At 39.3% G+C, this 25,138-nt stretch overlaps 1 protein-coding gene across 15 annotated transcripts in view; it reads right to left on the bottom strand.

The window, feature by feature from the left end:
• Positions 1-25,138, bottom strand: part of MARK3 (microtubule affinity regulating kinase 3) — a 62,072-nt gene that overhangs the window by 23,315 nt on the left and 13,619 nt on the right. For all 15 annotated transcript variants that reach the window (XM_058026534.1, XM_058026537.1, XM_058026540.1 and 12 more), the window contains 10 exons: positions 20,120-20,173; positions 13,141-13,189; positions 12,324-12,389; positions 9,752-9,822; positions 4,572-4,628; positions 3,424-3,660; positions 3,198-3,317; positions 2,415-2,514; positions 2,039-2,151; positions 1,148-1,301 (listed from right to left, as the gene is read on the bottom strand). In XM_058026534.1, coding sequence (XP_057882517.1) covers positions 1,148-1,301; positions 2,039-2,151; positions 2,415-2,514; positions 3,198-3,317; positions 3,424-3,660; positions 4,572-4,628; positions 9,752-9,822; positions 12,324-12,389; positions 13,141-13,189; positions 20,120-20,173 — 1,021 coding nt within the window. The remainder of the gene's footprint in view (positions 1-1,147; positions 1,302-2,038; positions 2,152-2,414; positions 2,515-3,197; positions 3,318-3,423; positions 3,661-4,571; positions 4,629-9,751; positions 9,823-12,323; positions 12,390-13,140; positions 13,190-20,119; positions 20,174-25,138) is intronic.

Raw genomic sequence — 25,138 nt, 5'->3', positions numbered from 1 at the left:
CTCATTAGCACAGAGCTGCCATGTGCTGCTCAAGCCAATTTCCTGAGACAGGCAGGTGGTGACACAGCCCTGGGGCACAGCAGCACTGGCGCCTGCTGCTCTGTGCTCCTGCACCAGCGGCAGTGGCTCAGCCTCCCACGTGTGCCAGGAACACACAACTGCCCCACACCTGAGAATGAGGAAGCCTCTTCAACAGTGCCAGGCTCCCTCCTGCTTTAACAACCTTCTTCAGACTGGGAAAAGTCTGTGGGATGTGGCAGGATTGGGTTCTCTGACATCTCAGAACCTCTGATGTTACCTCTGTAACATCAAGTTACATTAACTTCTTAGTTTAATGTTTTAGTCAGAATTAATCAAAAAGTCTAAGTATGTATATACACACACAGAAAAAATACATATAGATGCATAAGCATATAAATATATAATATGTAGCTAAAATATGTTTTACAAGTATCAAAAACCCCAGTAACTGGCATCCCAGAAGACTCCCCAAGCAAAGCAACCTCTGAATGCAGAGAATGCCTAAACTGGGATTCCTTTCATGAGTTAAGTGTCTGAGCAGGAGGATGTTTAAGACATTTAGAAAATCCTAATCTACTACATTGCACTCTCATTAAGCAGAAAAGTTGTAAGTTTGTCAGAGTCATTGTTCTTCAGAAATGGAATTCCTGGGGGACAACCAAGTGACACTAGCCTCAGGAAACAGGAAACCAGAAATATTGGCAAACTGACATTTCTTCAAGTTTTAGACACAAGCTGACCTACTAGTGTCAAAAGAAAACAAAAGCTGAACAGACATACAAGAGGATGGGGGAGGAGTGCTGTGCTTTTCATGAAAAAGGGGGTTGCAACATTCTCTTCAATTTGTGTAACAAGATTCTGCCAGCACAGTCAGGAATTTATGGGACAACACAAGGCAGAAGAAGAGAATTAAGTTGGTGTATTCAGTGCTCCTCTAAAAGCTCTTTTGAAGGCTTTATAACAAAACCAATTTTAAAAAATCAATTATTCACTAAAATATTTAAACACCATGCTGTGAACTATGCTGTTGTCATCCTCCTTACACTTGGGGGATGGAGACAAACCCAGAAACTGAGCAGAACTGGCAGTCACTGTACTCTGCAAGATGGAAATGAGGAAAGCTCACCGTGATCACTGTACCGCCGCTGCTTCTGGCTGGAAGATATGCTTCTCTGAACTTTGTGATGAGGAGATTGTCCAGTGCTATTATTAAGATCACTACTGGGCCTAACTTTGGCAAGTGAAAGATTGCTGCTGGAGCTTGAATCACTTGCATCCAACTACGATAGAAATGAGAGTATGAAAATGAGAAGTTCAGACAAAACAAGTTAAAACATCCAGCACATTCTGGGAGCAGGAACAGGGGGGTGGAAGGTGGCTCTGCTATATGGGAAATTACTGATGGCATGGGCAGCTGCCTAGAGGTCCCACCTTCTTTAAGGTTGTTGTACAACTGTCTTAGATAAAACTCAGTGGAATTTTCAGCTCCTCAAAGGATAATCAGTAAAGAAAATCCATTTGTCCTTTCAGAACGGTCCCCTCAGAGGTCTCCAAGATTTTTACAGGAAGAGAGGATACACTTTGTAGAGGCCACCACACCAACTCCTCTAGCAGAGGAACCAAGAGCACCTTGCTGATACTGAGCCCTCTCAGCATTGCATGGAAAGGCAATGTACAATGAAAGAACTTCTTCAGGTGGGTCAGTCCTGCTCCTTGGTTCTCTTAAAATAGTTACAGCTGGCACATTCACACCTGAGCTCCTAGACTAGCCAGGACAGTAACTGCTGAGCAAACAGGGCAGTTCTGGAAAGCCTAAAAGCAAGAGTTCACTGGCTCAAAATCAGGTGAGAACAAATTTGCTTAATTTGGACTGCTGATGAATAGAACAACATGACTAAGTGCAAAGGATTTTTGTGCAGGAATGCAATGCCTACAGTAACTGACTTAATTTTTGCTTCTAACTCTGCTAAGGACACTTTCTGATTTGCTTCTTTGCAGTTTTAAGAATGGCACTTACCTCTGATGACTTCCTTCCTAGCAGTAAGTATGTAGCTGTGATTTCATCATACTTCATTTTACTAAGGGATTCTTGAATTTCTTCTTGAGAATATCCCATTCCTACCATAATATCTAAAACCAAGCAGACATTCTGTAAGTAATTGAAACTCTGATGTTCAGGCTGGCTGAGCGTTCAAAAAAAAGGATGGAACATTTAAAAAATTAAAACATAATTATTAATTTTGAGAACATAAACCTGATCAAGTATCAGTTTTAAAGGATTAGTTACTTTTCCCAAATGTCAAACAAATACAGAGTGGTGATAGAGGAAAAAAAAAAAACAACCCTCCCACATCATGCAAACAGTACTGTGGTTCTGGAAAGTAACCAATTACCTATTCTTTTCTGGTCCGAGATGTCTAGTTCTGGTTCAACAAAAGGTTTAAGTTCATCCTCCTCATGCCCTGCATTGATCCACCTGTCCTTCATAATTTGCTATGAGAAAAAAAGGTTTTGTTAGTACAATACACTTAGCAGCAAAGAAAACAAGCTGTGAGAAGAACAACTTCTTTATGCAACAAACACTAAGGTCTTTCCTAGTTTTTATTTTCCAGAACATTTCCAGCACCTCTTGCTTTGCTCCAGTGTGGAGAATCAGCTACACACATGAAGGCAAGCTTCTCCCCACAGTCAGCTGTACTCCAGCTCACAGCTGTGAGCCTGCAATGCAGACCAGGAGCAGCGTGACAACTTTGGTCTGACCAACTTTGTCTGTTGGTGGCTTGGAATTCCAAGCTCCACCAACAGAATTCCATGGAAGCCCTGTTTTGGTCTTGACTCCTCCATGAGGGTACAAAGGGCAACTACAACAGCCAATACCTCCAGCTCACACTGAAAATGTGGAAAACAATGTGGTGGATCATCCATTGATGCAGGAATCCACAAGCTAACCACCAAGAAAAGTTATATATGACATAGAAAGTGTCGTGACACATTGATTTTGAAAGTAACAAAACAGGTATATTACAACCCTAGTTAACAATATCTTTGAAGAGTCATGTGCTTTCATCAACAATCCCACCTCCACCCCCAATATGCATAAGAACAGCATGGAAATAATAAATTACAGCTCAAAAATGCACATTGCAGAATTTGATGCACCTCATTTGTGCAATTACCTCTAGAGTGCCTCTTTTTGTTGGGTTTAGCACCAGGAAACGTTTGAGGAGGTTTTCACAGTCTGTGGACATGTAGAAAGGAATCCTGTATTTTCCCCTTAGCACTCTTTCTCTAAGTTCCTTGGCAACAGAACAAGAACAGAAAGCAAGTTGTAAGCAGGAAGTTACTTAAAATATTAGATAAAATATTAGATAAACATGGCCAACATAGTCCCCAAAAATCTACCTTTAAGTTCTGTCCATCGAAGGGAAGAGATCCACTCACAAGAGTATAAAGAATAACACCTAAACTCCAAACATCTACTTCAGGTCCATCATATTTCTTCCCTTGAAAGAGCTCTGGAGCAGCATATGGTGGGCTGCCACAAAAGGTGTCCAGTTTATTTCCAACTGTAAACTCATTGCTAAAACCAAAGTCAGCTATTTTAATGTTCATATCTGCATCTAGCAATAGATTTTCAGCCTGGAAGAGAAAGAATGGTTTGCAGATGAATAAAATACTTGATTTAAAATGCTGTTGATTGCTTTTACTCATTCTTTAAAGGCAAGAAGCTGAAATACCCATGAACATTCCCTTCCTTGCAAGGTTTTTAGGTGTGCTTTAGTCAATCATTAGCATGTCCTGTTTTAAAAATCTCTGTACAATGGCTTCAGACTATGGGAGCTGTTTCACTGCCCAAAAACTTGTTACCATGTTTTTCTCCACAGAAATGTATCTTACATTTTGATCTATTCAGATGAAAATAAGATATAGTCTCACTACCCATACTTGATAGCATGTGGTATTCTTGCAGTAATTTGCTAATAAATGTAACATTTAAAGTGCTTTCAAGTCTTTTTTATTTTTAATGGTGGTATTGTTTTTTGCCGTTTTTAAGTTACAAAGCTATGACAAGCTGAACAAATTACGTGGCAGTACTATTAATATAAAAGGCACAGTTAAAAGAAGAGATATGCTGTTTCATGCCAAGCTACAAAGAAGCCGTATTTCAGTTTCATTATCACTACTGGTAATTCATTCTGTTCAACATCAATTCTTGTCATATCTCTATCAAACTATCACTTAAAAAAAAAAAAAAAAAAGATTTCTCATCTAACACTGACCTGCATCAGATCTGAATGCGACCACTGGGGGAGAGGTTATCTTTCAGCAGCCATTAAATGTTTGCATTTAAAAGCTTTATAAATCCTCTTCCTTTTATTTAAACTGGTTCTAAGCTGCAAATATTTCTCAAGACTCACTATAACATATGCAAATATATAAATAAATAAATCAGAAAGCTCAGTATAAACTGTATTTTATAAACAATACAGGTCACACCCACAGGTACATAAGCTGACACACAAACACTGCACACACTTTTTCCTACTCACCTTGAGATCTCTATGAACAATATGCTTTTGATGGCAATACTGCACTGCAGATACTATCTGGATAGAAAACAAGCCAAATTATGTAAGTGACATCTCAAAGAAGCAGGAGCTTTAATCAAAGATTTCAACATTTATTACTGAAGTTGACATGAAGTTATCCAGTCAGAGCTACATAACCAACTCCTACAGTGACCAGTATATTTGGGAAAAAGCTGCTGAATAACTTCAATGTTATTTGATCTATTTGCTTTCTCCTATACTTGAACCAGGATTTTGTTTTTCCTGTGGGGCTAATTATAGACCAGTAGAAGCAATGACTTTCAGAAAGGTTACTGAAGTATTTCCATTCCAATACTGTATACAGCTATAAAAGCTTTCCCCCTAGACTGAGGTTTTCCAGGCCCTCTGCAAAGGTGATTTTTCATGCCATGCCAGAGAGAAAAGGGTAAGAAATGGGCTTTGATTACTTGAGAAACTACTGGGAAACAGCCTGTTTGTCAAAATTTATGCAATGAGAAGCAACTAGGCATCTGACAGAGATCTGCTAAGTGCATATGGTTTAGTGTATTTTGTATACCATAGCAAGCTCAATGGAAAAACTCTCTTGTGTCTCTCAAATGCAATGGAATAATTTCTTCCACGATAATTTCCAAATATCATAAAGATTTTCCTGCAAACCATATAAGCTATTTACACAGTGCAGTGTCATAGTACATTGCTTCTCAGAGTCATAAGCATTGCTGCAGAAATTCACATGTATGGAAAAGCTGGATAAAGTATTATTCTTACATGACCACAAATGCAGTCAAATGCATTTTGTCATGCATGCATGGTCAGAATTGAGGCAGATGTTATGACCTGTTAAAATAAGTGGAAGTGCACATAAAAATAGTAATTATACTTAAATAAATATACTTTCAGTCTTCATTCAAGAGTAAGACCACCCCAGGAGACAGATGAGGTAGCATTACTGTTACAAGAAAATAACTTGTACCGGTGAAGGAGCAAAGGTTCTCTCCCTCAGCATTTACAGCACATGAAAGGGGTTGGTAGGTTCTTGGTAGGTCAAATAACTGATGCACCAGTAAGTTTTGTATTTGAAACTTAAGCACCAAAGTGATCTTTGTGCCCTGTAACATTGAATCACTCCCATGCAAAATGTCACCTTAGAAACCACGCAGACGGTGGAAAGCTGAAGTACTATTTCCATTCCCTACACCTTCATTCGGGTTTGGTTTTTTCCTTTATATGCTGGTTCCCTCTTTAGACTCCAAGTTCAGCTTTTTCCAGTTACTGAAACTGCCAAGGTGCTCCCGTGCCACCACTTGTCCCCTCTTTTGGTTTCCCTTCCTTTTCTCTCTGCTGCCATTACCTCAGCCCCAGCCACAAGCTCACCCTGCAGGGGCTTCCAGTGCTGACAGCATGACAAACACCTCAGGCTTTATTCAGGACTGCAGAGACACAGCACCAGCACCACTCACTCACTCCTGAGCTGCTTTATTGTGCCTGCCTAAGAGCAGAAGGCTGAGCAGATGATCAATCAGCAGCTTCCTTTGGAGATGCTTTTGAACTCCTCTGCACTGCAACAGGATGGCACAGAGACTGCAGAAGTGAGTCCCATCCATGTGAAGTGAAACCATCAAATGTGTAGGACATTAATAATTGAAGAACATAACTGAATGAAAAATAGCACAAAGCATGGCTGCTCCAGACTGAAACCTTTGTCTTCCAGCTTCCATCACTGTTTCCACTGACAGCTCCCTCACTTCCTAACCCTCTTGTGTGAGGAATTTTCTGACACTTGGCAGGTGAAGAGAAGGGGAGGAGAGGCATCTGAGCTCTTTGCTAGAAGTAACAATTGGAACATTGAAAAACTTTTCTAAAGAGTGATTTTAAAAATCTGGATAAATACAGGTTTTGAAGAAGTTCTCTCTAGGCAGAAGAACCATTCTTTAAAAGGATTAAATGACAAAAGGATGATTGACCTCTCAAGGCCCCTTCCACACTCCTAAGAGCATTCTGTTGCTTTATTGGAACACACCAATAAGATGTATTTTGTGGATTTTATAATTTTCTAAGATCTGTCCTAACATCTATCAGCATTAAGAATTCTAAACTGCTTCAGCAGGGAAACAGTGAGAACACTGAAAAAGGCCAGACCTTATTGCTTGCAGAAAAGAGAGGGAATTAATACACACAAATTTAACAAGACTTGCTGCTCTGCATCAGATTTTTTGTGGAAAAAGGATGAAACTGAACCAGAACTGCCTGGAAGTCTGTAATGGGGAAGAAGAATTAAGGTGACATTAAGAATGCAAAACATTCTCAATTTGAATTTCTCCCACATGGCTACACAAAAGGAGTTTGAAATGGAGAACTGTGTAGCATAGTTGTATTCTTAGACTTTGTACCTTCTCCTGTGTTCCTTGTCAAGTGCAACTGAAATAATATGATTACTGTCTTTTATATTCTCTTTTCCTGCTGAAAACCTTACATATGTTTAACAAAATGGACTAAAAACCATTTTTTAAAAATCTTTAAAAAACAAAGAAGGGAGAATTACCAAAACCTGCTCTTTGCCTGCTAGAGAGGAAGTGTCTCCTCAGACAAAACACAAGTGTTTGATCCAGAAATCACATCTACTGGAAGAAGAAACATGATCTGAAAACGAGATATAATACAACCTATTGTAAGAACTAATCTCAATACCATGGCACAACTGTTTCTTCAGTTTAGAAGGAGCCACTGTCTGCTAAAACAGTTAACAAATTAAAAAAAAAAAAAGACTATTATGTCACAAGTCTCCATCTAACAGAGAACAGCTGCACTGCATCAGATAAAAGGTCTGCAGAGTGCATTCTTCCTCCAACAATGACCAAAAGTGATACAAAGCTATTCCAGGGCTACAGTAAGGTGAAATGAATAGTTTCATGACCTGTGAACCCAGCAAGATCTAATTTCCTTGTTTCCTTTGACACTGTCCCTCAGGCTGAGCTTTAGCATCTAATAAAATGCCAAGCTCTGATCAAAGTTACCTGACTTTCATCCAGCATCAATGCTTTTCTCTCCTGCTCAGCCCAATCAGCTTGTGCTACAGTTTCTCTCCTCTGCTTATTTCCAGGCTTCTCTCTTTTTTCCCAGGAACTGAAGCTTTTGAAGCTTTAAAGAACCTCCCTTCTTTGAGATCAAGGTCCTCTAAAACTGGTTGAGCTCAGCAGCCAGGAAATCAGCTCTTGGGGGAGGACAGAGCACAGCTGGCTGCACCAGGAGACTTGCATGAAAAAACTGAGAAGTGTATTCCAGTGCAAACAAGTGAGCCCATCTATATATCTTTATAAACTGCAATTATTCTACTGAAATACAAAAAACTCTACAAACCAACTCAAAAAATCACCAGGCTGAGAGTACATAAACCCAATTCTTGATGGGTCAAACACTCAGCTCAGCAGGTAACTCCCTGTTAAATTCTTTTCCTCCACATTTCTTTTTGAAAATGAAGCTACATACATCCTGTACTACCCACATTATCCCATAAAATTAAGCACTAAGTGTACCTGTAAAACATGTTTGACCTGTTTGTAAGTATGTTTTTACTTAAAGGGGAGTAGAATCATTAGAAAAAAAATAGGTATTTATTGAAGAAACATGTAATTTTAATGTAATTACTGCAAGATCTTTTTTCCACATAGCTCCTGATGAAAGAAATTGAGGACCAAGAGCAAAGAGTCCATCAGCAGAACTTTCCAATATTCACATCTGAGAGAGAACAGTCAATCCTCTCAAGTTACTCTGAAGCTCTTCAAGTGACATTACAAAGGCAACAGGCAGGGATGTAGAAGAGATGGCTGAAGTGGGAATGGCTGTTGCACATCCCACCACTCCTACTGCCAACACAGCACAGAAGCACACACCAGAAACCTTCAATCACAAAGGAAAACCCTCTACCTACCAAAGTATGAAAGTGAAGGCAGCAGCTTTAAAAAGACACGTAAGACTGTTGAAGAGTGAGAAAAGTTTTCCTTACTGTCAAGCTGTATAACTCCAGTAATCACAAATGACTTCTGGGGAGATGAAGTCTACAGCTGCTTTTGGGTTGTTTTGTTTGTTTGGTGGTGGTGGTTTTGGTGTGGGTTTTTTTCCCACAAAAGATTAAAAAAGGTAAATACAAGATTTAATAAGATGAGAGAAAACAAAGCAAAATCAATTACTTGGTTCCTGGAAGTCTCATATCTTACATCAAATTTCTATTATGTATGGCTATGCTTAAGAAATGAAACCATCAGAGCCTCCCCTTTCAACAGGGCAACATCACTGCCCTGATCCAGCAGTTCCAAACCCCTACACACCATTCAAAAAACCACTCTTGTCCCTACTCATTATTTTCAAGTGCCATTAAGCTGGAGCATAATCTTGACATTTATTACTTGTCACAACATTACTGAATCTATCCAAGTGGCCAAAGGGAACAGGCATTTACAAATTTCAGCACAAGAGCAGAAAACAAGTGTGTAAGATTGGTCAGATCTGAAACTCCACACGCTACAAGAGCAGACATTTGGATTTAAATTAGCTATGCAAAAATATCTGGTTTTGTTCAGTACTGCTTGACTGTAGCATGGAAATGCTTTTTGCAGATCAATGAAATTCCAACACCTTGGCAGGGCTAGCTTATCCATCATAAAGAAAGCTAAACTAACAAGTCTAGACATTACTTTTCTGTGACTTTTTAGAACAACTATTAAACAGTATCTTCTCATGTAAGCAGATGAATGTGAATGGATCCCTACTACAAGCACTGTCTGCAGTTTGAAACTGGCCTGTTGGTAGCCTGCTACATTTGAACAACTTCCAAAATGTTACAGACCTGCTGAGCTAAGGACATATGAAATCAGCCCAGAGGAAATGCATTTTGGAATGGAATACACTTCCAAACCAAGCAGTCTCTGTGTTCTGGCACTCTTGGACACCCTGGCACTCAGCACTAAGGAAACAGCACCACTGAACAGACTCTGACTCCTTAAAGCACTGCTGTGACACAAGTTCTTTCTAACTCAGAGCTACAAGCCCACAGCATGCTGAACACTGCTCTAAGTCAAATGCAAAGGACAGCTGTTTTACTCATTTCACCAGTAAAAAACAGGGGTGAGGGGAAAGCTGACATATAGGAATGTTATACATACCTGTCTAAATTTAGCTCTAGCCTCCTTTTCCTTCATTCTTCCATGTGCAACCAGATAGTCAAACACCTCCCCTACAATCCAATAACAAGATACATTAATGCCAATTTCAGAATGCAGAGATTCTTCTCCAGCAGTTGCCCACAGCAGCTTCACTGGAATTACTGTATTTCAAGTTTATGATTACAGGACAGCTCAAGAGAACAAGGCACAACTGCTGTGCAATTTACTACACCATCCTCTCTTTTACAAGAAAATAATGAGTGACTGGATATACACAAAGGAAACCATTTCCTTCCAATTACTTAGGATAGAAACTGAGCAGCATACTTCTGTTTTGTAAACAAAGATGACATCTACCCCTTCACAGACTTTCTCACAAGAGTTTCTTTGGCTTCAGAAAAAAAAAAAAAAGTTTAATACATGAGAACAATTGATGATATTTGTAAATGCCATCATACCAGCACTAGAATTTTAATTTGTGCATGTGTATAAAATGGTTCTAAACAAAACCAAAAGCCTTAGCTTTAACCTAGGCTTGGAAGAGGTACCCACAAGGAGGGTCAAGAATAAGCACAGCAGGACACACTGATAAATCCCTCACACAACCATCATACCTGTAAAACACACAGAACAAGGCCGCTGTTGTACAGCTGTGCATGACCAAAGATTACTGAAAATCTGTGTTTCACTTTTCCCCTCTTTAACCAATGCAGTCATTTTAGAGCACATCAACACAGACTACAATGTTTGAGCTTTAGGTGCAGGCCACTGGCCCATGAAACACTGACATGTTTGTGAAAGCATGGGAGATTTTCTTTACTAAAAACCAACAGTCATGTAGGCAAGAACTACAAACACAGAATAATAACACAGCTTTTAAAAGTACTCACTTGTATGCAAAAACCATAAAATCTTCAGAAGTGGTTCAAATATTTAAACATTCCCTACTGAGCAAGGAAACATGGTTTTGTAGACAGCCACCTCACAAGGGAAGAGCTGAGTAATATCATATTTATTTTTTTAAAAGATGCAACTCCACCAGATTGCAATAAAAAAAAAAAGGAGTCACACTGCAGGAACAGCAAGCACTGAGCCATCTGAGGGAATGTCAGGATTTCCCATAAAATAGTTTTCTCTCTGCAGGGTATCCTTAAATACTCAACTCAGGTAACTCTCCCAAGCTGTATTTCACAGCTGTTTCTCAAAAAACCTTGAAGCAGCAAACCTGAACACTTCTTCATAATTCAGGGGAAGAGACATCAGGGAAAGAATTATCCCAAATTTATGTGAAGTGCTGCAGCTGTAGCAATCATGTCTTTCATCCTGCAGCCAGAGTTCATGTGCAACAAGATGACCTCTACCTTGATAAAGAGGAAACAGGGAAGGTGATGCCTGCTCTGTGCTTGCCAGCCATTCCTGTCTTGCACAGCATGGCACATCAAAGGCACAGCTCTTGGCCTTTTAGACCAGAACAGTGCTTACCTCTCCCTTATCACCCCAGGAAAGGTCCTCACTCCTTTAGAGAACCACTGGCCTTTCTTCCTCCTAGAAGCCAATCACTAGATGGCAATAAGACTTCACTTTTAAGTCTAAGACTATCAAACAACACAAAGATGTCTCCCCAAACACCTGTACTAGTCAATATTTTAATGGGACTATTCCCACTCTGTTCCTGTTTAGGCAAACCTTGGCTGAGCATTTAGGAAGCTGCTGGAAGAAAAGACAGGTGGGTAGAGAATCTTGCTTTATTTGCAGCAATTGATTAAACTTCACATGATGCAATGTAAGAGTCTGAATTCAACACTGATTTTCTCTGAAAAAAGTCTATCTCTTTCCTGCCCCTAAAGAAAAGCCTCAAGTGTTTGAGATTCCCAGATGCTGGTGCTCAAGGGTCACACTGACAAGCTGAGTGATATTAAGTTCTAGCCAGCAAGGAGTAACTTAAGCCTGAATACCTTAATTCTGGCTCTGGTGAAAATATCTGACACTGCACAATGTGCATTTTTCCATCCCCTGCAGAATGAGGAAGAGCATTTAAGCTCCTTCTAAAATGGCATAAGGCTAAGCCTAACAATTCATGACAGTAGAAGGCCTGTGATTAAGATATGTAAGATGTCATCAACATCTAAAAACAGAAGTTGCAGTGCTCATGCTTTTGAAAGCAACAATTAAAGAAACACAGAAATGTTTCATCTGAACATGATTTTGCCAAATATCTTATACAAAACAGGACACCAGAGGTAGGGAACTGAATACAGTAAATTGAGAACATTAGTATTTGTTATGGGCAGGAACAATCAGTGGCTGAGAAAAGATTCCCAGTTAATTAGAGTTGTGAAAAAAAAGCAAATGTTACTAAGTTGTAGTAAATTTAGAAGCTGGTTTTACAAGTTACATGAATTATTTATGTTGACCAAACAAGTCCCAGTGAATATTAAAGATTTTGCTTAATATTTTACACTACCTTGACATAAATATTTGCTGAAAAAGAAAGCAAAGCTTTCAAGAAAACAAGTGCTTTCTCTCACTTGGCAATCTGCTTAGAGTGTCACTGCAGCAAAGAGGTACTTACCCCCACTTGCATATTCCATTATTAAATAGAGAGTTTTTTCAGTTTCAATGACTTCAAATAGCTTCACTAAAAGAGAAAGACATTTAGACATCAGTTAACTAGCTGCAGAAGCATTATGTTAACACCCCACAGAATCCTGTGAGAGAAAAATGCCCAAACTGTTTGCCTGCCACTTGATAATATCAGACTATTTATTCTAAAGAAGCTTTCTGTCTAATGCTCCTAAGCAGAAAATACTCTAACACGTTTGGCCAACTCATACAGAACAACATATTCTCAAGAATCAATACTTTGCTTCATTTACATGGGAACATAACTGAACTAAGCAGAACATGCACAGATTTGAGCATCAGCAATAGCCACACACGTGCACTGAACTGACACACGTGGTGACAAATCAGTTACCAGCCTGCTGACACTCCCACAGGAGTACCACATCATTTAAATGTACAAACTTGAAAAAATTCTTGACCACTTCTTCGTTTTGATATGCTAGTTTTTAATGAGATTTCTTATTTTTTAAATTTTAAATGTTAATTTTTAATGAGAACCTGAATTCAGTCAAAAATCAATACTATATTCAAAAGGAGCAAATTTATCAGTTAGCTATGCAAATAACAGTTCTGTGCAATGGGATCCCAATGTTTATTTTATTTTTTTAAACACACAGTTCTGAAATACCAGTTATTACTGCTATCTTAGAGTAAATTCACACTCCAGTGCAAAATAATCTTTTAAACTCATGCCACAGCAATCTTAACAGTGAAAAAGCTAAAACTTCTCCAGAGACGGAAATTATGTGAAAGAAACACGATACCTATATTTGGATGATTTAAGATCTTCATTATTCTTACTTCTCTAAAGAGCTGAAATAAACATAAAACATGAAATAAGTTAATGAAATCACTAACAAGCAGCCATTCTCCTTAAAGATTAAAGACTTTGATACAGTCATTTAAACAGAAAGGGCAAACATTATTAAACATTATCAATGAAGTTCATTAAATAGGCACTTTTTGAAGGGAAGAGTTAAATGCCTGCCTAACACCCCTCCCAAACAAATCAACCCTCAAAAGCATGCAAACACCCAGGAAGAACTCTAAACAGCTCAGGAAAGAAGTGACCTTAGCCCTGTGGTTTGCAGACTTTTGGGGTCAGAAGAGTACTGTGAGCCCATGCAGCTTCCTGCTGACCAATACATCTCACACATCTTTCACTCCCTTCACAAAAAGTACAGCTCCAAATTCTTGTGAATCCCCACCAGAACACCTTCAGAAGACCACTGCAGTATGTTACTGGTACGAATTCAGCATTCTTCTGTACTTTGTTAAAGCCCAAGAATTCCTGTGCTACAGCAGCAGCTCACAGGTGAAACATCAGCTGTTTATATTGTGCAAAAACCACGTTATCCACCTACACCAGCAGGTTCTGCAGAGAGCAGGGAAGACAAGGGCAGCCCTGAGCCCTTCAGAAGCATTGCTGCAAGGCAACAGAGGCACAGCAGCCTGGTCTGCCAGCACAGCTCCCCTGATCAGCCCCAGACACTGCCCAGGTGCAGCACAATTAATGTACCGGCCAAAATTAACAGGGCACAACACAAATGGTGCTTTCCTGACCCCTTCTGCTGCTTCCCTTCCTGCAAGCACTGCTGCTAACCCTGACTGACACACAAGGTACAGGAATGATTTAACAGAAATACCTCACAAAACACACAACTTCCCCACATAAAAGCACTCCATCTCTAGCCCATCCCAGAAGGATGATGGTGAGGGACAACTGCCCATTTCAACCTGCAGGATGAGATTATATCCCCTGCCCTAAATCCAGAGATTGTGTACTGACTGTAAGGATATTGTCATGTTTCATGTCCTGTCTGTTCCTCCCCCACTGCCAATACTTGTGTGAAGAGCACTTTGCTTGAGTAACTATTTCTGAATATTTCAATTTTGCCTGTCACACAGAGCAAACTCCGTCCTTCTGCAGCTTCATGAAAATAGGGAGTGACATTTAACAAACTAGAAATGAAAGCAAAGTCATGACTGAACAGTTGTTAATTATTTTCACCTCTCTTCTGCGAAAGACTATTGTAAGATACACAGAAATTCATAACCATAATACTAAAAATGCCACAGGTGGTGTTTCTGCAATATGAAACATTGCTTTGAACAAAGCTGGTAAATAGCAGATAAATGAAAAGCAGTTCCAAGATAAAATATTATTACAAAAAAAGCATAAATACTTTTGTATTCAGAAAACCAAAGAATTCTCTTTTTATGCACAACACTGCATGGCAGCCAGGTGTGGAGCTGTTCTCCCTCTGCAGCTCACCAAGACTGCAGAGGGCTGATGTTCTTCAGTGTCAATTATTTTTCTAACAGCATGCTTCAAAAAGTGGGAGTAATCAAGAGGTTTTATGAGAAACCTAACACAAATTTCTACAGGAATATCAGTAACTTAACATCATATTGAACTTCATGTAAAGAGACTGAAGTAGAATAGAAGTCCACAGCTCCAGGTGAATGCAGACATAGGAAAAAAACCCAACAGTTTTGTAAATATAGAATAGGGAGAACAGCATAGTTAATTGCAGTAGGGAAAAAAAATGCTGCTGGAGGATTTGGCTCAGGTTAGACTTCAGATAAAGTGAAGAAATTTGGTATGTCTACACATATTAGTAACAACTCAAAAACTTGTAAGTGTATTTACTCAGTAATAGCAAAGAAAAGGTGAAACTTTGTAATAAAAAAAAGGTGAAACATTAGAAACAAACAGAAAACAACCAAAGAGTCAACAAAGCAAAATCCTTGTGCCTTTGTGATTTTTAATGAAAGAAAATGCAAGGGGTGGGTTTTAAATAAATCAATAGGACAAATTCACGATTTGGAGACCGGCTGTTCTAACCATGCTCTGCTTTCTGATATTTCAGAATCACAGAATTTCTGAAATGCCAACATCTGGGGAGCAATCCTCACTGCACTGCCCAGGAGACCATTTCTCTGCTACAGCACCAGCTGGGATTGGCACACTACCTGAACAGAGAAAAAACAAACAGTTTTCCAAATGCTTTTAATTATCTTGTTACCCAGGTCTGTGCCTGACACTTTGCTACATGACAAGCTGCTTAAATGAAATCACGATTGATTTATCAAGTAATTATTGGCCATGCAAAATAGTTTCAAAACCTCTGTGCACACGTTTGCTTTATCCTCTAGAGAGGTAAAATTGCCATCTTTTCTTTTTTAAACTATGTTATTTCTGGAGCTTTTTCATATGTAATCAGACAGGGTAGACTACATCATCTCTCTCTTGATCATCAGGAATTTAAAAGCAGTTGAATCTATAGCTATTTTTTCTTGCTTTTCATTCATTTCAGCTAAACTGGTGTATAATATATTCTGAGTGCTCCATTAATACTTTTAATCATAGCTTATATAACTGAAAGGCTCTTATCAGTTGTTACAATTTCAAAGAGAGTTGGATTAATTCACTCTCAATCGGTACCTGATATCTTCCACCCCCAATACCCAGATAAAGCCTACAGGGTCACACCCTCACCAAAACACTGGTCCACAAAATGACTGCTCTGCTTTACTAACCCAAATGAAGCATGTCAAAAAGCAGCTTCTCCTTCATGAGCCATTTGTTCAAGTGGGTGACTAGGAACAAGCTCTTGTAAAAAACAGACTATTTCTGCCTCAGAGGAAATTAAAAATAAAAATACTTGAGAATAGGATACAACCACCACCAAACTGTAATTTTAGTTAGATAAATGCACTTTAGATCATGCATCCTTAGTCAGTTTATCTGTTATATGTCACATTTTGACAAAGATGGGGATATCTGGGGAAATAGATATATTTATCTATAAATTCCTGACATTGTAATATGTGTTATAGTCTGTTTCTGACAGAGGAATAAAATATACATATCATAAAACTTTCTCAAAGTATGCTGGATAAAGGTTTTACAGATTTTATTATGTGCATCAGCTTCTAGGAAATGACCTGGTAACTATCATCACACAATAAAATTCATTGCAAACAGCCACGTATGATAAAACCTCACACCTCTGAGGTTCCCTGCTCACAGGAACACAGAACAAGGTGCAATATCAGAAAATGTAACACGAAGGTTCTCAATACAGAAACTTATTTTCTTAGTGTTAGGAAATTACTGGTCATAATGAAACCATAAAGGCACACAAACAACTGAAAACAGTTCTCATCAGTTTAATTTCTAATACTGAGATCCAAAACTACTCCCAGCTTGTTGAACAGCTCATTTTCCATCAACAGGAGCTCTACAAACGTTTCCAGGCAAAGACAAACATCCTTAGTCTGCCAAACAAATGGCTTTCAGCTTTGTTGTGGTCTGGTCCTTTGAGTGCAAGCCATGTCAGATACAGGAAAAGAATGCCATTTAATTAATGCTGTGAGCCAAAAAACTGAATAAAAAAACCCCAACGAACCAGCAATGGAAGCTGGTTCTTTTAGTTTAACTCTCTTTGAACGCAGCAAAAGACAGACTAGAAGTGCTCCCACAGTAGCTATCAAAAGACTGTAACAAATTATTTTAAAAATACTGAAAAAGTTTGCTAAAAAGTGAGTCAGTGCCAGCTGCAGAGCACCAACCTCTCCTGGTCACCTTGTCCCTTAAAGGAGGAGGCTTTTCACAGGATGTTGTCCCAAGCCAGCTCAAGCCTGACCTGTGTATTTGGCTTCTCCTGGTAACTGCTCACTGAAATATGCCCCACAACTAATAAAGAACCTCAAGCAAAAAGCCTTTACACAATACAAGTTTGCCTCAAACTAAGCACAACTTGGAAACAGAAAGGGATACTCATTACAAACAGAAGGGCCTGAGCATTTAAAATTCTCATACTTTTCTTGCAGTTCTTAAAACACTGATTGACCCATGGTCAGAAAGGACATGAACCATGTTACAATTGATGTTTAAGAACACTTAAATGCTTTAACAATAAATATTGCCCAAGTAAGTGGCAAAACATCTGCACATAATGAACAAAAATATTTGGCTGAGGAGCCAAGTTCTAAAACAGGAAAACGAGAAATGATTTAGTGCTATTACACGGGCTTGCTAAAAAAACTCTTGCATATAACGGCATTGGTAAATCAAAGGAAAAAAAAAACCCAAACTGTTTTATTTTTTGTTTAGGAGGAAGTGAACTCTGTAGCATCAGCACTTGCTCGCAGTGAGACCAATATCCACTGGAATTGCACACACGAGTCCATTTGTGAAGAACAGTGACTATGACTAACACCACCAGCATGGGAAAAAACCTCTAAGAATTCCCTTTTCTTTCAAAGCAGGGAAGTACCAGTTACAGCTTCCTCTTCACTAAGCAAGGGCAGCAGAGCAGTAATTGGCTCCTAAAACAACAGTACAGAGTAGCTGCATGTGGCTGCCACAGAACTTCCTCAGCAGCAGACAAGAAACCCGACCCTTCAGAGCCGCGCTGCTGAGTGTCAGCACAGAGCTGTCAGGGAGGGCATACCAGGAATGGCTGCTCCGGAAAGCAAAGCCTGTCCCTAACAAGGTTAACTTCTTCCTGGCAGCTGAAGTATCGATGTGCAAGACGGAGCACAAAGAAATCACAACTGGCAGCCTTTAATCACCATTTGTTTCCCCACCTAAGGATGACTCGGGCATGCAGCTACACCGCAGCTGAGACGCTGCACACCACACCCTCTTCTGGGCACAGCCCTTCCCTCCCCACCATACCTCAAATATTTTATCTCCCTCTGCAGAAGTGCAGGATCAGAAGCACTTCCCTCTGAGCTTCCCCCGCATCCACAGGTCCCGTGTGCAGCTGTGAGGCTGCGGCGCCGCCGGCAGCGCTGGGGAAAGGGGCAAAGGCTCGCAACACAAAAAGCCCTGGTCAGGCAAAGGTGGCAAGTTGTATGTTGGGCATTCCCTCTGCTTCCTATGGCAAGCAGGAATTTAATTTTATAAAGCTACTTTCAGTTTTTGAAGTGAAAACTGATACACCTCACTAAATTCTATTTGTGCTCGTATAACAAATGAGTTTAGAGATGAGAGCACATTTGCAATTTCACTCCACAAATTTGATCTGATATCTGCCCTGCTATTTGGTACTATTGATACCAAATAGATATTTGGTACTATTGATACCAAATATTGATAGATATTTGGTACTGCCCTGGAAGAATTCGGTACTACTCTTCCAGATTCCCAGTTAAGAAGTCCAGTGGTACACAAGATCACACTACAAATCACATTTCATAATCGAATTTTATAAACTGTAAATGAAAATTAAATTACAACAGAGATGGAGCCATTAGCGGACACTGAGCCAGCTGAAACCCAGTACTCAAAGGACCATCATGCACACTGCCAGGTTGTAGCTTTTCCAACTGAACATCTGTGATGTGTAAAAGGTTTGTGTTGTGTCCCCACATGAGCTCAAACTGGCATTAGAGCCCACTTTCAAGTAACACTATTCGAAGGACTATGATTTTACATTTTTAACTGAAAACATGGCCTCTTTACTTCCCTCTGACCATTCTTCCCATGCCCTGGTATTTCCCATTTTTATCACACAGCTTTTGTTTCACTTTCAAGCGCTTCAAGCATCCAACCATTTTTATTTAGGCGTTCCAAGTTGCAATCTGCCACAGAAATCAACTTTATCTGATCCATCATATTACCTAATTTGCACTTTATTTTCACCCTGCTTACCCAGAAACCACCAGTAACCTCAGGGACTAAACTGAGAAAAATTCTGAGAAAAATGGAATCAGATTATCAATTTTTACCCTGTCTACAGAGTCACAAAAAGCTGCCACCTGCTTGGATGACGGAGCCTTTCTTCTACTGGTTATTCTTTGCCTCTCAATGAAACCATAAAATGTAAGAACTTGTGTGTTTTTCCAATTTACTTTTGCACCATTAATCTTGATAAAAAGTCTAGTCAAGTGATCTTTTTAGTATTTGCATAAAATACAAATGTGTATATGCTCCAGTTTGCTCTAGTTATCCTCTTTCATTTTGTTTGCAGGTAAATTCTGCATATTCTCTTGTTCAAACAGAAATATTTCAAGGGGGTTTTTATCAAAGTACTCAAAAGTAAACAAAAAGCCTTTGACTGCAGAACTTAAAAGGACAGAGCTAGAGAAGTCCCAAGTAAAAGTAACATTTAAATGTACTTCCTGCACGGATTCCCAAACAGACTGGGTTGCCTAATGAAAGAGCAGGGTTTATCACTCTGTACTAAAAAGATAAGGTGATACAACTGTAACAGCACATTAAACATTCAGAGCTAGAGGGAAGAAACCAGAATAGACATGGCCCAATTTGTTTCACACAACTGCATCACCTCTCCTGCTGCAAGCTACATGAAAGGCACAGATACTGCCTGGCCTGCAGTCCACAGGCAGCATTTTCAAGGCCAGTTTAAGAGGACAGAACATAAGTTTTGCATTTCTAAGTTTAACAAAGCAACCGGCACAAAGGAGACATGGGGGCATGACACCAAACCACAGGTCCTCTCTACAGAGTCAGCTCTGCTTGGAAGACAAAGGAAGTGGCAAATACCACTGTTTTCTCAGTTTACAGCTCCACATGAGTTCAGCTTGAACAACTGCAGGGCTGTCAGAAATATCTGTCACAAAACCAGTTATTAAATACAGTAGTCAGATGTGTGCAAAGGTATGCAATGCTTCAGATTCTCCAGCACAGGCATTCAGGGTTAATGGAAGGAGGTGGGGAAGAAAACAAGTTATAATAAAGTTGAAAGATTAAATGTAAAAACATACCTTTTGTAGACTAGTTGGGTTCAGCTGTGTTTTGTCAATTATTTTTATGGCAACCTAAAGGAGGAGTTCATGATCAGTATTTTCCATAGGAACAATACACGTTATTACAACATGCTCAAATCCAGTAACAGACATGGAAAACATTAAAATTACACAAAAAACACTTAAGGTCCTTCTGCAAATTATACACTTGTATTTAAACTAGAAGCAGGAATGGAAAAAGCCTGGTATTTTAAGGATATTAAGATGAGAAGCTTGCTGAGTGTTTGACTTGACATTAAGACCATCACAGTCATGACAGTGGAAGCTCCAGCAGCAGGCAGTGCCCTGATAGAGAGCAGTGTGCCTACAGATAATATTTACACAGTCTAATTACACAACAGATTACACAGTAGTGACTGGGCATTGGCAGTTTCTAAAAGCAGAGATTTCAGAGCATATTGAAAGCATTTCCACACAAATTTGGCAAGAAGTAAGCTCATCTTTGGAAATTCACTAAATATTTGTGTCAATTTGCTCCCTGATGGGTATTAACAAAAGTATCACTTGGAAATCAACAAAAACACATTGGCTGTAGTACAACACTCTGGGTAAGTACATTCCTTGTTCTCCTCTTTTCAGTAAATGTTGCACAGAAATATTAAAGAACATAATAAAAAATTCACACAATAAACAGAAGATAATTCCATACCATGCTAACTAGTCAGAACCTGAAGATTTGAAGCAATGAATAGGCAACAGAAACTTCAGGGCAATGCAGTTTGGATACTGGACAAGGCAGAACAAGAAATGAGAATCTTTCTAGAATTACATGCCAATTGGTATTTTTTCTTTCTAAATTAGAGACTAAACACACCAGAAGAAGCTCTACAGAAGGAGATGGTGTCTCTCAAAGAGGCAAGATGCTGCAACTCAGCTGATTATAATACCTCACTGGTGCAAAGCAAAGGCTTTCAACTCCACTTCAGTTTTTGGCTCAAACAGTAGATGCTGCTCCTTCCCATGCCACAGCTCCCATTTCCCTGCATCACTCTGAGCTATCTTTGTCACCTCATTAACTTGGGGTTGGTGACATATGGAATAAAGAATATCTTACATCAAAGCCAATTTATATCCCTACATTCAAGTGCAAAAACACAGGGATGGATTGTCACGATGGAGAGGGTAAGAGGGGAGCGGTGTTCAACGCTTGGGTGCATCACAGAGTTATATAATGGATATGGTGCTTTCTGAAACTGATATTCAAGACTTATTTTGAGCTCTTCTAGCTGCAAGATACGATGAGACATGACTGAGAAGCCATCTAAGAATGTTTTTACTCTGGGGAGTGTTTTCTTCTAAGGCAAGCTACTGAAATTATAGATCACTGTTTCCCGAGGCAAAATTCCATTGCAAAACCTTGAGAAATCACTTCAAAATACAAACAAGAGAGAAAGGCATTAAGCAATAGGTATTTTTATATTAGCAGCTGTGTACAAAACCAAGAAAGATTTTTATCTCTACCTTTATGCCTCTTGTTAACTTTGTGACAATAGTTCAAAGTTACTCACTTCCTGCAATCTCTTATAACTCTGGATTATACTGCTGGACTCTTCTAATGCTGGATGTAGTGAGCACTGCCTTTGTCAACAGCAGATAATGTTATTTGAAAGTGACCTGGTGCCCCAAGACTACCCACAGCTGTTCACTTAGTAAGCACATTCCACTCAGAGAAGTTTGCATTTTAGTTCTTGGCTGCACCATTCTGGTGAATCTTTACAAGATGTAAACTTTTCTTAACCCACCAAGCCTTAAGGTGCCATGTTACTGCAAAACCAGCTCACCTCAGCACTGACAATGTCAAGCAAATTCAGCCCTGGAGATAAAGGGAAGGTAGAGACCTCAGTTTTCCAGAACACAGACTCTCAGGCGTGTTCAGTGCACTAATTATAGCCTTAAAGGCAGGGTGAATTTAGAGAATTCCTATCCACATGAACACTGAGAGTACAATGTGTTAACATGGGCTGTGAGAGCTTGAACCCATCATTAGAACAGGGAACAACTTCAGGTGCCTTGATAAGGTCTCCAAATCACAGGCAAAGGCAGCCTACCCTCAAGAGCAGTTCTGACAAAGTTAAATGGAGACTTTTCTAAGTACAGTTAATAAAACATTAAATTGCCTTTTAAAGCAGAAACTTTGCTCTCTTTACATAAAGTGCATTTGGAATGGTTTCATGCACTGTGAGCTGGGGCCAGTGCTGAAAAATGCACATCCACCTACACTATTACACCATTGCCATGATATTCTGTGTGAAATTGTTAATAGAATTAGAACTGAGTTTGCTTCCACCATTCACAATAATGTGACTTAAAACATCCCTCCTACATGATTTGAATAAGGGAGTGAAAGAAATCAGGAGTTGGAACACTGAGCAAATTGGCCAAACTGCTACTATTCAGAATGCTTTCTCCCTCTTAAATTTCACTTTTTCCAAGAGAAGAACAGAAAGAAGATGACAATAGATTCCTTGGAGTCAGACTTGAGTTCTGAAAGAATTCAGCTCACTGGGAAACTTCAGCTCCCTGGCTATTAACTGAACATGTCTTTAAAGAACAGAAGGGTCCAGAATAATTTTGGCCACCTCAGTAATAGCAAAAGGTAGTTTTATCTTTTAGATTCATTTTGGCAAGTACAGAAAACTTGTCAGAGGAAACACCTTTTGATAAAAGTACAACAGCAAATACATGGATTGCAGTCAAAGAATTAAGAAAAGCAGATTGACAATGAAGACTTGTGGCTTCAAAAGGGCAGACAGCCTACAAATAACACTCTCCCAGGCAGAGGACCAAGAAGGATGGTGTGCCCAAGCACCAGCCCTAATGCAGTGAAGCTGATCTCTGGCCTCACACTCCTTGCAAGACAATCCAACCCCCTCAAATTAGGCTGATGTTCTGATCATTTCTTCCTTTCAGTAATTTGAAGATGAGCACTCATTTAGACATACTAAAAATGGAAATGAAAAGGAGTCCTAGAACTTACTCCACTTGGAAACATGAAATCTTCATCTCAAGCAACAGGAAAACTCCCAGGGAAGGACTCCAGATGCAAGGAGATGAGCAGCTACCCTAAAAGAATGCTTAAACAAACATATCCTCCTCCCAGGAAGGGACAGAAAAGTGCTGATCTGCTTCAGGATTTGGAAACTACTCAGCACAGAGATATAAAGAAGCAATTGCCAAAAAGTGAACCTGACATGGTTGCTTAAAAGGACATTCAGAACAGAGACACAGATAACAAGGAAAAGATAAGTGGGGTTCAAATACAGCAAGAACACAGCAGAGATGAAAACTCATTTCACTGTAACTCCCAAAGCTAAGCATTTAGTTTAGGTTTTGGTACATAAGATGGAAAAAAGAACAGGAACAAAGACAGGACAGGCTGCAGGAGAAAGAGTGTAAAGCAGGAAATCACAAATTCAGAAAGCTAAGTGCCATCTGGCTGAGGCCAGGCTGAGAATATGACCCTGGAATTCTTACAAGAAACAGATTTTCAAAGGAGAAAGAAAAAAAACATTCTTGCAGCACAGGTTCCTAGCATCTACCAAGAACAGAAGAGCAGAGCTGGGTTTAGAAATGAGCAGACAATTTTTTTTTTTCCAATTCATCATAAAATTCCTGAACTTGAAACTGGCAGGGAAAACCAAGGAAAGAGAAGGTTTAAATGCAACATATTTTCCTACAGTTAACTGTACCCTATGGAAACACACAAGACATGACTACCTGGACTAATGAAAAGCCTCATCTAAGAGGCTGCATGGAAATTTTTCAACTAGATAAGCTGAAAAGTGCACGGAGTTGTTTTTATTTTTTCCTTTAAAAAGAGGCTAAAGAGGTATTAAGTTGGAAATAAATGAGTAAGAGTTTTTCAAGGACAAGATTTTGGGGCCAATCTTGTTTAATATCTGTATCAGTGGCCTTGGCAGAGGATGTCAAAGCATAATGATTAAATCTGTTGAAGGAGTTAAGAGGCACCATCAAACACAATGGAAAACCAATTTAAACAGCCTTGGAGATGAGTTAGCAATGAAACTGAGATTCAACATACAAGGTTGGTGCTGTTGCTGATCACAAGCAAAACACATCAATTTAACAGCCATGAGAAAGCCTAGCAATCTGAAGATTGATCAGATAAATACATATAAAAAGTAAGGGCAAGGGTGAAGTAATGACATTGGGGAAATTGCTCTCCAGAATATTGGAAACAATTCTGGTCACAGGCATATAAAATTATCAACATTGTACAGTTTATCCAGCAGGAAGAGAAATTTTACTCTTCTCCCTCTTAAAAAAAAGAAAAAAGCTTGAAATATCTTGAAGATATACCTATAAAATTAACTTAATTGTTCCCTTCTAAGGAATGACACTCATTCCAATGGCCACAACCCAGAAAGTATTTATGCTCTCAGTTGATCAAACTACATCAATTCCATGACAGTGGAAGAAGCTTAGTACTCAAATCTTTCCAAATTTAGCCAAAAATTTTACACTGTCCCCTTTATTTGTTGAAATTTCAAAGAAAAATAATGAACCAGAGGTCAACTGCAAGTAAAGAAAAATGTACTTTGCTTTTTGCAAAGAGTGACACATATCTATCTCCAAGTTCCATACCTATAGTAAGAGCAAAGAAATACCAACCAAGTACTTGCACATCCCATCTTAAGCATCAGTAAAAAGAGGAGGGAACTTAAGGGGAAAGGAATTAATCAAAAACTTTCTCTACAAATGAGAACTAACTTTAACATCAGAAGACAAAGGGAACTGTCAGCCAAAAAAAAAAAAAAATCTATCTCAATAGCTCTTGCAAAATGATGTCCCCTCTCTTCTTCCCTCTGTTCCTGCTACTGAGCCCTGTATTACCTCAGAAAAGAGAAATTCCCTCAAAGCACTGCAGTCAGCAGCAGAGTTTCTGTAAAAGTCCTTGCTGGTATCAGCAAACATTCACTTCATCAGACAGGTTTGGCAAGAAAAGGTTAGCAAGGT

Source organism: Melospiza georgiana, chromosome 6 (assembly GCF_028018845.1).
Source record: "Melospiza georgiana isolate bMelGeo1 chromosome 6, bMelGeo1.pri, whole genome shotgun sequence".
Taxonomy (NCBI): Eukaryota; Metazoa; Chordata; class Aves; order Passeriformes; family Passerellidae; genus Melospiza; species Melospiza georgiana.
The sequence above is the reverse complement of the archived record's forward strand: the minus strand, read 5'-3'. Positions and strand labels throughout refer to the sequence as shown.